The sequence below is a fragment of the Schistocerca serialis genome, chromosome 1 (genome assembly GCF_023864345.2).
Source record: "Schistocerca serialis cubense isolate TAMUIC-IGC-003099 chromosome 1, iqSchSeri2.2, whole genome shotgun sequence".
NCBI classification, from domain to species: Eukaryota; Metazoa; Arthropoda; class Insecta; order Orthoptera; family Acrididae; genus Schistocerca; species Schistocerca serialis.
The window spans coordinates 1,270,587,210-1,270,603,603 of record NC_064638.1 but is presented as its reverse complement, the minus strand read 5'-3'; the positions used below and the strand labels follow the sequence as shown (position 1 = coordinate 1,270,603,603).

Here is a 16,394-nt window from a genome sequence, read left to right as displayed (position 1 = left end):
TTCATACGTATGTAGAGAACAATTTTCATTCCCTGCTGTGTCTCCTCAAGAAGCCTGTAAAGTTGCAATGGTATTACATAACTGGACCGACTGTTCAGCTTATCGCTCAGATTCCTACCTAAGTACATTATACATTTAGTTACTCATGCATTCTGTTTAACGTAGTTTATTATAGCTGATTTGAAAATTTATTTGTAAACTTTGTGGTAACTTCTTTTTAGTGCACCTTAGTATAGATGTGAATGAAGATTAGAAATGTTGCATGTAAGCATGGTGGCATTCTTTTTGTCTGACTGATGCAATAGTTTTGTTTCTGGAATGCATAATTATTTTACTATATTTGATTTGTTTACTTTTTATTCGACGCCCACGCAGTGCATCACAGAGTTTGAGACGTTGGCATATTTATCGAAGAATTTACCTGGTTAGCTTCTATTTTGGAATCTTAATGCCATACAAACAAGTCGATGGCTATTTCCTCAGACAATTTTTTGCTGATAACGCATGACGAAATGCGCCATGGCTGTATCTGTAAATCAGTGTTCTTGACTGAGAGTACGGAATTACTGCAACGAAATGTATGCAAGAAAATAAACACAGATGCTTCATTTCTGTGTATTGCCTTTGTCCTTGTCGCCATAATATGTAGGTCTTTCCTGATGCATTTGTTTGGAGCTACTATGAGCCACATGAAGGTCTCAGCACCCGCTTATTAAACTTGGAGATGAACCACGAACAGATTAACGCGTTATGTGGAGCTCTCGGAAAACCGAGCAGGCAGTTAGTGTGACGTCATTAAAGCGATTCGCACTGTTTGTTCTCAAGGGAACGGCAGTGGTACCTGTCATGGAGATGTTGAAGATTTCAAAGCGACATTATTTTTGAAAACATTAATCGCAATCATTACACTTAATACCTAGCGTGCTGCGACGTTCGTACGAGTCCTTCATTTTGTTGCTGAGACATTTAGAACATTTTTCATCGGGTAAAAGGGCTCGGTCGTTAAGGAAGGATCTAGGGTTTTAGAGTTCACGTGGCAGTCCGAGCACCAGGTCTTGTGTACTGGGGGTAAGTGTCGAGGTAGCTGCTGGAAAGGACTATCCTTGTCCGCTGGAGCACAGTGTTCCAGCTGTAATGATCTCGATGTTGACTACTCGTTCAAACACAGTCGAGAAAGAACACCGTCCAATTTACGTTTGAGAGTGTGGCTTCAAATCGCTATCGAGCGCTGCAGTAAAGTGAGCGAAGCATTAGTCTCTAATGCAGGACGTAGGCGTTCGAGTTCACGTTACGTCTGGCCGAACAGCCTTCCCCCAGTTCGCGTAGTTCACCAGATGCGAATGGCCAGTATGTGAGGATAAGCCGGATTGCGTCATGCAGGTCTTCGGTTGCTCACAGAAAGAGAAGCGCCGAATGTTTTCACTACAAAACCATTTTGGACTCTTTACAGATATCTGTAATCTCACCTGACCTAGGTTTATGGTAACCATGGACAACGAGCCAGAAACCAGTACGCTTACACAACTTGATTAATCACCAAGCCACATTAATGAAATCTGTTTTTTCCTAATCGGACCATCGTGGGGTTTCTTCCCCCCAGACTAACAGATCTGTGTGAAACAAATTCACGTCTGACGAGAAATTACGAAGAAAAACTACACTGATTATGGGTATCTTTATGCTGGTGCCGTGCTGCTTCCAATGGCGCGCCGTCTGTAAGTTTGCGCCACTTAACACTCAACTTCTTTGAAAGTAGCATAAACAGCACTTATCGCTTGCTTCAGGAGCGCCAGTTTCCGTGGAGAGCGTAGAAAACTCCCGGGAGGCAGCCATTAGAGGGACCACAGCTACGACATAAAGATACTCAGGGCCAGTTTTATTTTACTACCCAATTTCCTGTCATACCTACTGAATTTTTCCCACACAGATCTGCTATTCTGGTCTCTCGGTGACTAATTAAATCCCGAAAACGCCTTGGTATTTTATCATGAGGGTCTGGCCGCTCTCTGTGCGAATGAAACGAGATTATAAATATCTTAAAGAAGTCGAAAGCTGTTTGTCCAGAAAAAGCATACACAAATGACAGGTTGGGGCACCCTTACACCTGACACGTCTTATAAAGGCTTGCTGACACAGGTTAAGGGGGAACATACTACATTGTGAGCAGGGCATAAGTACGGCAGCTGTCGATCAAAGTCGAATCGGATCGTGTACCTGAGTGGCATAGGCGCTGCGGGAAGAGAACAATAGGAAGACGGCTGTAGGTGGCAGGTAGGCCTGCGACGTGTGCACTGCGCGGGCGTCGCGCACGGGCTGTGCTTGTGTGCTGGCGGTAGCTGTCTGTCTGGCAGTAGTTGTGCATCCGGCGTGTTGTGTGTGCGACAGGCGGCTCGCTCACTCCACTGGCGCCCATCACGATGCAGGAGATGAAGCTGTGCCCCAGCGCCGTGCTCGACCCCTCCATGTCTCCGTACCAGCAAGGTGAGTTCGCCTGCCAGTAGCAACTGCTAGTGTACACCAACCAGGCGCGGCACTTGCCGCCCACCAAACAGGTGAGTCAGCCACGACTCCATCAACAGTAATCTAGCCTCATATTGCATAAGACTCTTCCAACGTTTATTATTTCACATTCCAAAATCACAATAATGGACAAAGCAGAATTCGATGAGCAGTTACTGGCCTACTGTAGGACGATTACTTCACATAACAACGTAGACATATTGCGTTCTAACGTTGTAACTCAGTGGGGTGTGTGAGTAAGAGCAAATTTACGACCGTAGTTGCGATAAAGAATATTTTCGTACATTAAGTATATCCTCTATATCTTTACGAGAAGGCTGCAAAAAAATTGACTAAGTGCTTCCATTACTGTTGAACTATTCGTCGCGTCGTAAAGGACATCAAGAGCAATTACTAAGAATGGATGACTAAGAGAGAAGACGTTCAGGTTGAAAAGAGCTTAAGGCAGAGATGCAGTCTTTCTGTCTGCTGCCGAAACTGTATGTCGAAGAAGCAATTAAGAGTTTAAAGGAAGGATTCAGAAGTAGAATTAAAAGTCAATTTGAAAGGCTATCAGTGACAAGGTTCACAGAAGACATTAGCATCCCCTGTGAAAGCTATGGCGATGGCAAAATTATGCGTGACGGACGAAACAAGAATGACATAAGAAGCAAACTATCACAAGCCAAGAGAGACATCCTCTCCAAGCGAACTTTGCTATACCGAGTGTAGGACATAATTTTTTTAAATATAGAAATTTTTGACAATAGCCTCTGGAGCACTACACTGCACGGAACGACTAATAGAGTAGACTGATAACAAAATAAAATCAGGTGGTTCGCTGCAGAATCGCTTTCAAAAGTGATTTCTGGAAAACGCTACTCTAAAATCAAAGGCTGGGTGGCAGGACATGTTTCAAAACCCCTGGAAATATTTGTGTTGTTAGAGACAGTCGTTGATGGCAAAAATTGCAAGGAAAGTCAGAAAATTGAATATATCCTACAAATAAGTGAGGAACTCGGTTTGTGTGGTACGTTGAAATAAAGAAATTATCACAGGAGTGTAAATCGTGTCAAGCCTCATCAAACAAGTCAGAAGACAGCTGACCCATATTCCCTTAAAAACCATTTCTTTACGTGTACAGTAAGGAGAGCCAGTTTCGTATGTACGAGTAAAAGAGCTGAAAGTGGATCGGCTTTGGTACCCGCGTACGCGCGGGCCCCTGGGTGGTAGGCAACCGCGCGTGGCACGAATTAAAACGGGCTGCGGCGGGCAGCGAGCGGCGGCAGCGCCCGCCAGAGCCGGCCGGGCCGGGGCGGACGGCCGCATTGTGCGCCTTCTTCCTGCCGGCAGCGCGCCGGACGTCCGCCGAGCCGCCGTCCATCTCCGCCCCAATATGTGGCCGGCCACGTCCATAACCCGCCCCACACGCCGCCTCAAAAAGCCGCCATTCGCCGTCGCATGTAAATTCACCCCCTCCAGCCGCGCCACTCGCCGCGTTTTCCAGCCTCTCTCTCTAGCGCGCGCGCCGTATTTGCATGATATATATACGCGCGCCCGTATTTCCTGCCAGATATATATGTAGTCGCCGGCGGCCAGATTTATTCGGTTTCGCAGATACACGGCTCGGCCGCCATGTTTTGTTAAGCGGCCAACAATTGCCGTTCCATATGCCCGGTCCTCCGCCTGAAATATTCAGCACTTTTATTCCTTTTGATCTGTGCATGTTTCATGTGCTGCCCTGTTCCCTTTGTGCCTGCTCGTTAAGTAATTCCATTATTTATCGCCTAACTGGAGTTTCCCGAAGAGCAGCGCGCGCGGAGAACGGCCAGAACGCACTCGAAAAATTGTTTGTCTGCTGAAAAATTCAGCGGCGCCGCGATTGGCCGCCGTCGTCCGGCCTAATTCTATTCCGCTCGCATTCGCGCTCCGTAACTGAATTAAAACACGGAAAACCAATCCGGCGCTGTCATCCCTCCCGGAGGCTTTTTTTGAAGGCGCGTTCCGAACGCCGCATCGGCTCACCTCCAGGCCGCTGTATCTATTAGCCTGCCTGTCGCGAGTGATTTGCCTAGTCCACGCCGACGGTTTGATTCTCGTATTTTTTGTTGTATTTGCAAATTTAGAAAAAGTTGTTAACAATTCTGATCGGAACACATTTTTTCAGATTCTGAAGTTATTGGCGTTAAAGAGAGGAGCGAAAGGTTATCTTCAACTTGTACAGATACCAGACTGCAGCTATAAGAGCCGAAGGACACGAGAGGAACTGAGACAGGATTTTAGTCTATTCTCCATGTTAAAAAAATATGTAAATTGAGCAAGGAGCGAAAGGAACCAAGAAGAAATCTTTAAAGGGAATTAAAGTTCAGAGAGACTAAGTAACAAATTTGAGTCGAGCTGATGACAGATGTGAGAGATGGCAAAAGACTTGGAAGATCAGTTGCACGGAATGGGTAATGTCTTCAAAAGAGACAATAAGGTGAACAACAAGAAAATTAAAACAAGGGTAATGCAGTATAGTCGAATAAAATGAGGCGATGCTGAGTAAGATAGATTACTATTTGGGAATCTTAGCAGTAGTGGCCAGCAAAATATTTGACGATAAACAACGCAGGGAAGAGGAGACTAGAACCTTGTGGAACTTGGTGTTCCAGAAGAACGCTGAAAATTAGATGCGTAGATCGAATAACTAACCAACTTGTACTGCATCTTATTGGGGAGAAATGAGCTTAAGGTACAACACGACTAAAAAAACTTCTGAAGTGATTGGTTGACTGAACCTCTACATCTACATCGATACTCCGCAAGTCACTGTACGGCGCGTGGCGGAGGATACTCTGTACCATTAATGATCATTTCCTTTCCTGTTCCATTCGCAAACAGACCGAGGGAAAACGGTCGTCTATATGCCTCCCTATGAGCCTAGTTTCCTGTATCTTATCTTCGTGCCCTTATGTGCAATGTATGTTAGCGGCAGTAGAATCGTTCGGCAGTCAGCTTCGAATGCCGGTTGTCTAAATTTTCTCAATAGTATTTCTCGAAAAGACACATTTGTGTCATCACGTAGTAGTTAATTTTGTGATGTAGGGAAGAATGGGGTGTAAAAATTGTAGAGTGACACCAAGGCTTGGCTACACTAAGCTGCTTGAAATGGGTGTATCTTCCAGTGGTTGTGTAAGAGACTCGTATTGAACAGACTGGCGTGAGAACTGCATCAAACCTTCGGACAGAAGGCCGCAGTAAGACAGAAGCGACATTCAGATTCGTTTTCTGCTGGTAACATGGACATAAATAGGTGTTACATGTTTAGTTCGCAGTTTAGTAATATTTCGAATATTCAAAATGCGGTTGTGTAAAGTTCAATAATATGTAGTTACGGAATGTAAACTCAGATGTGACGAAAACAATTTTGAAAACGTAGCGTTGAATTCACGACAATTTGCCGTTTCAGAAATGCTTCCAACTTTGCCACAATTTATCCGTCTTCAGACCTGCTGTGATGAGGTAATGGATTCACCTGAAGTTTCTTCTGGTTAATAACGTAGACTTTCCTTTGGTTCTTGTGCCATCCAGGATACTAAACTCTGTCTTGTTGCAGACTTTTGTGAAGCCCTTTCCTACTTCCCACATGAAACCACTGAGGGAGGCATTGAATGTGAATGTGAATGTGAAATGTAACTCAGGCACTGTTTTCTCCATAAAAAAAAATATCCTGCAGTGACTCTTTGCTTTCCCTTTCATTCCAACTCTGCGCGCTTCGAGGTCGCTCATATCGATACTCGAGGACAAATGCAGGAGAACAGTTTTCCACAAATTACGTGTGCAGAAGTCTCGTTATTAAATCAACAAGAAAGTATTACGTACCGAGTATTTCTGAATGTTTTAAAATAAACACTGGAGCAGTGCTGTTAACAGTCGTTAAGTGGTATAGATAATCGATTCCTGAAAATATGAAATAAAATAATATCGGCTGTAGGAGGCCAGATGCTTTACAACAATAAAGCACTTTAACAACTTTTCTCATGTTTTGACCACGCTTTTTATTATTAACGATTGTCATATTGAATGATTTTATTGGCGAACGCTTCACTCCATTGTTATGGAGGAGTAGGGTAGAGGAAGCCCTTCACACCGTAGAACTGTTTGTCACTTCTCACACGTAGTGCACTTTTTGATTCCTTTCTTTTGTGTTTCCTCTCCAGTTATCCTCCCATCCTCCCCTTTTATACCAAGAAACAAAATTTCTCTCTTCGAGATTCCACAGTTGTGGTATAGAGTATAACACTCGTGTTCGTCCTTCACATTTTCACACCTTATCTGCAGAAGCTTCGGACGAAACAGCTGACCAGTGCAACAAGTAAGTAAATTCAAATTGATACTTTTACTTATTTGTTAATGATCTATGTGAATTAACAGATTTGTTTTGTAGTACTTTTCGCAGGCTTGTGTATCCTACCAATGCTTGTGTTTTTTGTGTTACTTGTGCTCTGTGTTATTGTGTGTGTATGCCTTGTGCCGTCCGCTACCAGCCGCCATTGCAATTAACGCTTAGTCACAACCCGACTGCGCCGCAGGTTAAGTTTCTCTAGAGTCCGACTGATAACCATCTGGACAGAAACTCAGTCATTGCTTTAAAACGAGTAGCTTTAATACATTGTGGTGCAGCATACAGACTAACTATGGGCGCTGATATTAGCTGCATTTATTTTGTGGGCCTCCTAGGTTATCTCAGTACGAGTCGATAACCCACGTCAGGAAACTATCGCTTAAATTTCTCTTTACATCACTTGATCTATTCTTCTTATTAAACCAGTGCCCTGCATGTAATTTTTTATTTTCCCTCAGCATGGCCGTGCGTACCTAGGTAGATATTGCATGTTTGGCTTTAATTAAATATTGCTCTGGACTCTCATCCCGAGCAAACAAAATGTATTTGTGGTATTAAGTGCAGGTCGATTGCTTACAAATTTTCTGCCTTATTGATCTCAGTTGTAAAGTTGTAAACGTAAAAGCATAAGCAAAAAACGATCTCGGTGCTTTAAGTGCACCTGTTCTAAGGAATACTCACGAACTCAAGTCTTACATTGCAAGTACAGTATCTCTCAAAATCATATTTTTCCCCTTCAAAATCAACCTTCTGTGTGCCTCACGTTCTTCATTGACACTTCCAGTCACTAATAAACGCTTGTTCATCTGCTTACTTTATTGTTTTAAAAGATATCTCTGGGTATTTGAGCATAGAGTACTTAATTAATTTCATTCGACACTTCTGAATACTTCTGAGTATCATCACTAGTGCCACTAATCTTACTCTTATGAGATGGGACTAATTTTTGTTTTTCCGATTTTGTGAAGGGGTCTCATATAAATATTCTACGGTTTCTTTCGTAGAATAACTTTACGATCAGTTCGTCGCTCGCAATAGATACTTTTTGTCAGATACTTGTTCTTCCATGACTGCACTATTTATTTGATTTGAGCTACATTTAAAATGTGGCATCAAATTGTGATAAGCATGCTGTATCTCCTTACTGGCTGTCACATATGTTTCAATAGAAAGGATATCGAGTGTGTCAACGAGGTGATAGTTTCTTAAACATTTAGAAATTCATCGCAACCTCCATACAGTGTAATCAATAAATCAGTATCTTCATGTTCACCAGAAAACTGTTGCACTATAAACTCCGCCGAAACCAGCGATGACCTGACGTGACGTAGTCAACGACAAAATTGGCTGTGCCGAATCGTGTTTCCTCTTGGGCCCTACCAATGCTTCCAACATTTAATCTTATTTAAATGACAAAGGTGCGGTAAAATATTCTTTGCAAAATTGGTCGTTGTCCTCCTATAAGTTTTAGTTAACTTCTTCTTCTTTGCGGTAAGCTTTCACTTTAGTTAGTGTCAGCAAATCCTTCTTGGCGCCACAACCTTTTACTTCTGTATGTGTGGAGAACTTGGAGGAGAAGAAAACAGAAAACGAAGCTCTTCGTCTCTTGTCACTTCGCTCTATCTGTTGCTAATCCTGGAGGAATAGTGCTGTTCAGTGATTTCCAAGTAAGTGCAGTGTTGCGCAGCTGCCAAATTGCCATCACAGCCATAAGGAAAAGGTGTTCTGGATTATGACCTTTCAAGGGCTTGTTACTAAAACTTTGACTGTGTCTCTGAATTTTTCCTCTCTTCCTCCCACCTCTCTCTCTCTCTCTCTCTCTCTCTCTCTCTCTCTCTCTCTCACACACACACACACACACACACACACACACACACACACACACACACACGAACTTTTGATGGTAGTTATACGATAGGAACTATTCACTATTTCTTCCCTTTCCCGTCATACAACACCCGATTTTGTCAGACGTAATCGGTTTGTTTCTATTAAAATTCACGAATGTCTCGGATAGATTTATACTTACATCCAAATAAGTCGGTAGATACACAGCGACCTAACGAGTGAACCGTCGTCCAGGCTGTTGGTAGTAAACCCTCCGTGTAAACTAACCAGTATTCACACCGTCATCCATACAAGGAGTGAAAGCAGGCTGCACTAATAAGTCGAATAACATGAAAGGGAGGCAGTCATTGAGAAGAGAATGAGACAGGTTTGTAGCCTATCCCACGTTATTCAATATGTACATTGTGCGAGCGATAAAAAATATTAAGTAGGAAATTGAAAAATGAATTTTAGATCAGGGAGAAGAAATAAAAATTAAGATCTGCTGCTGATATCGCAGGTCTGTCAGAGAGGCGAAGGAATTGATGGATCAGTTTGAACGGAATATATAGTGTCTTGAAAACAGGTTAAAGTATGTGCATCAACAAATGTAAGAGAAGGATAATGGCACGAAGTCGACTTAATTCGGGTGATGCTGAGTGATTGCATGATTCAAACATACATTGCAAATAGTGCACCAGTTTTGCTATTTGGGCAAAAGATGAATGAGGATGGCAAAAGTAAGGAGGATATATTTTTTGATTTGGCAATAGTAAACAAAAACAAATATGAATTTAAGAAGATCCGATGAATATGTTGGTTAACTAGCGAATCGAGTTGGACAGAAAACAGCTTTATGACACAACTAAAATAAAAATAAGGGACAGGTTGGTAGGACACATCCTGAGTTGCGAGAGAATGATTAATTTAGTTTGCGCCTCGTAGACAAGCGTGCACAGTTGCAACAAATCATTGTTCGGACTGAAGACCACAAAAGTAGACGTCAGATACAGTATTCTGCTACGGTTGTAGACTGTGTGTGGATCACTCGCTGGCTCGTCGTGTGAGACGGAGGATGTGTAGAGGACTGTAGGGCGGCTAGGGAGGCGGCGGCTGGTAGCGGCGCGGCGGGGCGCTGGGACGGCGGACGGCCGCTCACCGCGTGTCCTCTGCGGCGCAGAGAGCGGAGGCGGAGGCGGAGGCGGAGGCGGGGGCTCGTACCCGTCGCCGGGCCCCGGGGGCGGCTCCAGCGCGAGCGCGAGCGCGGGCTCCGAGCCGGTGGGCGCGGGTTCGTCTCCCGGGCTGCCACTGTCGCTGCCCGCCGACCCGCCGCCCGCGTCGCCGGGCCTGACGGTGCTGCAGCCGGCCGGCGCCGCCCACGCGCACGCCGCCGCCGCCCACGCGCACCACGCGCCGCCCCCGCCGCTGCCCTACGCTGCCGTCCTGCCGGGCTTCGCGCACTACTCCGCAGGCAAGGCACTCACTTTCACGCACTCACCTGGTGACTGCCCACAGTCATGTTGCTCGTAGCTCTGTGCTCGTCGTCCCTGCCCAGTCGACTCTTCCAGTACGTCGTGGCAGCTGAAAATTTGTGCTCGATTGGGATTCAAACGAGGATTTCTGCATTTCGCGAGTTGTCACTAATCTCTTACGCTGTCTCAGCGGGCTCGGGGCCCGACGCCAACTCTCGTCGTGACTTATATTTCCACCTGTGATTTTTGGGGACTGCACTGCAACCAAAGGTTCTCCCACGGGGTGTCAGGGAATCGGAGCATATTGGGAACTAATCTGATGAATATCCGTGGCTTACCCTGCCACAACGAATGTATATATTCATTTAATTAAATGCAGTGAAATGAAATGAGTGGGTCGTTGCCCATCAAATCATTGTAGATACAGTGACGTGAGACGCTATCAGTGACCCTACTGAGAGGCGCTGGACTGAAATAAAATGAGTATGTTTTGACAAATGAAAATATGTGGTGTTCGGAAGAAATGCATAGCAATATCAGCGACATTGAAAGCTTGAATCAAGGCTCAAGGAATAACGAGAAAGTCCTGTTATCGAGGAGACTGTGTGTGTGTGTGTGTGTGTGTGTGTGTGTGTGTGTGTGTGTGTGTGTGTGTTTGTTTTCCAGAAAAGGTCTGGAACGCGTGGAGCAATCTCCACCGTTCGTAGCAAATATATGACTCGCTATATGGAAAAATATATTTAATGGGATAACAAATGCCTAGTACCCGGAACAGTGCAATTAGGAAGGAAGGGGGTGACATGTAAGCATAGCTGTGGCATACCTGGAGGAAACTCAACAAAACTCCTATCGCATAGTGTCTACTGTCTAATAATAACAGTAATAATGATAATAATAATAACAATTCTATGAGAGGTAGGATACACATAATTGGTGACAGGCAGGCTGCGTGTAACTCGTTACCTCCTTATGAGATTGCAGTGTCCAATTAAACGTGCTTTCTCCTTCACGATCAGTGAATCACAGTGGCAGTGTATTACGTACCGTAAAGTGGGTCTGAGTTCGCCATATTTCTTCCACAAGCAATTGTATGTTGCTTCCTCAAGAATGGGTTCACTCAAAAATTTATTTAGTCTTGCACCTGGAGGGGACATTAGAAATGTTATATGTTACAATATTGTGTATTTAACAATATTACAGTGAATTTGCAAAATATTTCATAGTGTGTTTATGCGCTTAAAACATGTAAATAAACAAAGTGTGTTTTTATTTTATGTGCCAATTTCCTTATTATAGTTGTGTAATGTAAGATTTGGATAAACAAGTTGCTGGTAACTGGGCTTAATGAGCTAGTTGATGCGGGCAGTAAGTAGTGCAGGTCCCAGAACGCAGCCCCGCGGAGCCCCAGTCCCGGTGTGTCGCCTGACGGAAGCCTGTGTGTTTTGTGTCGGCAGTGGGCGCAGGCGGCGGCGCCGGCGTCGTCCCGGTGAGCGACTACTCGTACGGGCCGCCATACTCGCAGTACTCGTCCACGTACGGCTCCTACGGCTACGGCGCCGGCGGGTTACTCAGTAAGTAAACAGTGAGTATTCCACGCTGGCAGCAGCGGCGGCAGCGGTTCTCAGTTTGTCGACGGCGCCTCACACAGCACTCCGCACACAGCACTCTCGCCTGCACCACTCCTTTCTGCCAGCACGACTCTCTCACGGTAACTTCTTCACACGTACGAGACTCATTCACTGTATGTGACTTCCTTTCTTTCATCTGGTCTGGTAATATGCGTGGTGTTTCCGTCATGAAGATGATGCACACTTGCAGGGATGGTAGAAAAAATAGGTCCAGAAATGTTGACTCACACGCTATAAGCCAAAGTGAGAAAATTTCAGGTTTACGTTAGTCTTATAACGAAAACGAAAATAACAGTAGACACATTTGTAATACATTCAGAACAGTTGTTAAAAGTGGCGTCATTCACCTCCTTCCGAGGCATAAAGTCGTCACACATTGCTTTGTTAGGCATGATCCTATTGGAGTGACATCCCCTAGCCGTCCTCCGAACTTTCAGTTCACCTATCCAGCCAGTTACAGGGAAACCTGTACTTGTAGCTCAAGGAGGACTCCAAATTACATTTAACCATAACAATTTTTACATATACGATACAAAGGTGAAAGAAGAGAAAAATGACAGAGAAACATTCTTGGACCGAATAAGATTTGAATACAGAACCTATGGAGCTGAAATGCGACACTTACACGTTTATTTACTCATACTGCAACCACAGCACAGGAAATCGCGTGCATTGAACGATCTATGTCACTTGGTACTTTTGTCGTGTTAGGGCTGGATCGAACATTTTGTGGCAAAAGTTTCGTTTCCTGAAATGACTGATATCATCTGTAGCCATTATAATCTATATTCCAAAGCTTCTCAGAATTATTGTAGACACTTCCTCTCTTCCCGTAAACTTCTTCTGTTTATTTTACTCGTTGTTCAGTGAATCTATGTCGGATGAAAATTCCTGCGTGAATTCACGTGGATGCTGGAGTTCGGTCGGCCAACGAACTGCCTGTGTTTGCTTTATGTTATAACTACTACTACGTTTAGGTTACTTTAAGGGGGGTAGGACGTCAAACGGGCCGACTTGGAGGAGGAGAGTCAGCACAGGACATTTTAATTTCTACTGTCTATACTTTTACAAATAAATTCATAAAACTTTGTCACCATGACCAGTAAGGATTGAGGACTCTCACTCATCGCAGTGGAAGTTCAAAAACGTAGCAAAATACCTTTTTTTTACATGTGAAATTTCATCGTTTTTTCACTTATTACTGGCTGCATTTGTTGCTATAGGTACACTTTTCTTCCTAAGTAAGAGAGATTCTTCGATGAATTTTTCATAGCATACAAACAGTAGTTATAGGTGTATGAAACTCTAGAATTTTACTAAACTATTAAAAAACTGTGGAAAAAATTGAGATAATTAACTATAAAACTTGAATTTTTTCTAAACATGAAGTTTAAAATGTAACAGTTCATTAATTTTTTCATAAATTAAATAAATTCTAGAGTTTATTACGCCTGTAACTATGGTTTGTGTGCTGTGCAAAAGTCATCGAAGAATCTCTCTTACTTAAGAAGAAAAGTGTACCTATAGCAACAAATGCAGCCAGTAATAAGTGAAAAAATGATGAAATTTCACATGTAAAAAAAAAGTGTTTTGTTACGTTTTTGAGCTTCCACTGCTATGAGTATGAATCCTGAATCCTTCCTGCTCATGCTGTTAAAGTTTTATGAATTTATTTGTAAAGGTATAGACAGTGGAAATTAAAATGTCCTGTGGTGCCTCTCCTGCTCCAAGTCGGCCCGTTTGACGTCCTACCCCCCTTAAGCTCTTCATCTTCAATATTAAAAATGTCCTTCTTCTTTTTTCGTTATGGTGTAGTAGGGTATCACCGTTCTGAGGCAGTCACTAGTCCAAAGTGTATGCACATATCTTTTCCTGTTTTGGCACTTAAGATAAAGAATACTATCATACATGACACGATGACAAAGTATTTTAAAAACACTGTTCTCCTGCAACTGAGTGGACGTATAGGCTTTAATCCTGAACAAGTACAGCTTTCATTGCCACATGATTTGATCTACAGTTAATAAATTTGTAGGCAACAATATTGTGGCAGAAATGTTTCGAAAGTGGTGTTGATAAAACCGACGCTTCGATCCAACTCTGTAGCCAGTGAGTAGATAAGCCAGCCAGGGCGAGAGCGGCAGCTGTCGGATAGAGGAACCACGGCCCCAGAGGAGGCCTCTGCTAACTGCAGGTCGCGGAGAGCTGAGGCCATGGCCGCTGGATTCTCCGAGAATGGAAGACGTGTTTCTGGGGAGTCGTTGGAAAGATGCAGTCGTAGCAAACACGAGGCGGCAGAAATTACTTTCTAAGACAGGGGAGGGTTTTGGCTATTTTCAGATTGTGGAATAATTCCTTGGGACAAGACGAATCAGAATTCCTTGCCTACTAAGGTTGCAATGTGTGTCCTCTTTGTTTGAGAACGAACCGTTTTATAGCTTTGAACGATCTCCAATGCATGTACAACCGTGTCACACGTGAAATTTATTATGATGACTAGTTGTGCACCTGATGGGTGCAAACTTCTAGTGCAGCATCTGATGTCACCTGACCTCAGCCCTAACAAGGACATCTTGAATAACACATTCCTAGCACACTGTTATGGCTTTATTAGCACGGTTCCCCTCCAGTTCTGGTAACATGTTCAGCGAAAGACAGTCTTACAAGGCTTACAGGTGTTGTTCCCTGTACAAACAGCAAATCAACGTGAAAATTTCAGTGTGATTTTTCTCATTTACTTGAGACGATATAAAAACAGTATACGTTTCTAATATCCAGTGCTAATAATATTACAGCTGTGTTTCAAAAGGCGAAACCCACCTCTGTATATTGCATCATCGTAGGCTTCCGTTTGTAGTTCGTTATAAACTTAGGCGTGTTCTAAAATAAGCCAGTAGGTACCTGTGTCTGAGACAGTGTGTGCTTTCCACAGCAGGCGCTCCCTACTATCCGTACGGTGGCTGCGGCGGAGCCGGCAGCACCAGCAGCAGCTGCAGCAGCAGCAGCAGCAGTGGCAGCGGGGGCGGCAGTGGAGGCTGCGGGGGCGGCGGGGGCGGCTGCGAGCCTCCGCAGCTGCAGCTGCAGGCGCACCTGCTGGCCGCGGGCCGCGCCAGCTGCGCCCACTCCGAATCGCGGTCGCCGCTGGCGGCCACAAGGGCCAGCTCTGGCGCCAGCGCGGCCTCTCCCACAGGCAGCGCCAGCGCCGCCTGCTCCAGGGCCCAGGGGCTGGACCTCCTGCTGGGCTGAGGCGGGAACTCCCAGCCGGTCTGGTCTGAGCCTCTCACCAGCGCCAGGCGGGGTCTCCACCTCCCGGGGCCTGACGCCCTGCCTCTGACCTCACACTGCAGAGCCTTAGTCCATCAGAGGCCGATCGCTGATCTCACACTGCTTCTGGAGGACCCACGTCATCACGGTCACCGTCACCGCTGACGGTCTCGTACCAGTCTCCCCCACCACCTGCCACAGTGCCCCGTACTCTGCGCGCTACCGGACTGCGCCACTGATCTCATCTGCTGCGGTCTTTCTACCGAACGCGAGAAAAGGCTGTCTCGGCACTTGCTGACTACTGGACGACTAGTCAGCACGAGAGGAAGAGAGAGTCGCCTGGTGCTGTACGTACGTCCCACTGCTACCACGATGTCGGTGTTCGGAGTGTGGAGGCATAGGACCTTTGGTGACTGCACGGCAGTTACACTCTGAACTGCGACCTTTCGTGTCTGTGGAGTACACCACTGGGATACACTGTCGATGTGAAGACTACGGCCACGAAGCTATACCTATATACAACCGGAAGTAAAATTATGCGACCATCTTATACATATATAAATATTAAAAGGAAAGTTAGATGATTTTTATTTTTTGTATACAGAACAGCCAAAGACTTGATTTATCATATCCCTTATCATCATAATCCTCTTTTCCATATCATTATATGTACATATTAACGAATGTTTCTTTTTTATATAATATATAAATATTCCTCACAAATCTCGCACTTGCACAAACAGTAATCCTTAATTGTGTCGTTAAGGCCTACTTGCATCCCACCTGGAAGAACCTCTAGGTAAATGTTTCTGAAAAAAAAAAGAATAGCCACCTTCATTAGCTCAGCAGCTTCTCGTTTAAACACAGTATGAGGTACTTCAGGGAAAAAACACAATCCGGTACATGTAAACAGCCCAGGAGGTAGGACACCAAAGAAAAATTCTTGAAATTAGTTTGATTTGTGGGCTGAGAAATTTTGACAGTAGAGCTCATCGTGATAACAGAACTGCAACCATCGTAATCACCTTACTTCCAACAGGAAAGAGCAAAAATTAATGAGAATCAACAACAAATTTCAGTTTTCCTCCCACAAGAAATGTATGTTACAAAAATTTTGTAGTAATGTTAAATGAAACCAGAACACAGTCTACTGCCTGCAAGTACTTACTTATGTCCTCTAAGGATGTATTTTTTGAACTATTATAGTACATAGCAGGTACTCAATGGTTTCTGAATCATTATAACATTAAAATTAAGGCCCCTAAACGTATACTGAGAAGGTCCTTGCAGGTGGAGATGCAAGTTCGTGCAATTATC

The 16,394-nt window shown here is 44.4% G+C and overlaps 1 protein-coding gene across 4 annotated transcripts in view; it reads left to right on the top strand.

The window, feature by feature from the left end:
- LOC126419484 (paired box protein Pax-5-like) overlaps window positions 1-15,956 on the top strand; it is a 264,283-nt gene extending 248,327 nt beyond the window's left edge. The window contains exons 7-9 of one of the 4 annotated variants that reach the window (XM_050086676.1): window positions 2,386-2,481; window positions 11,640-11,756; window positions 14,746-15,956. In XM_050086676.1, coding sequence (XP_049942633.1) covers window positions 2,386-2,481; window positions 11,640-11,756; window positions 14,746-15,059 — 527 coding nt within the window. In that variant the 3' untranslated portion in view covers window positions 15,060-15,956. Of the gene's footprint in view, window positions 1-2,385; window positions 2,482-11,639; window positions 11,768-14,745 lie in introns of all 4 variants that reach the window. The other 3 variants (XM_050086691.1, XM_050086697.1, XM_050086684.1) reach the window with 3 other exon arrangements.
- Window positions 15,957-16,394: the final 438 nt, after the last annotated feature.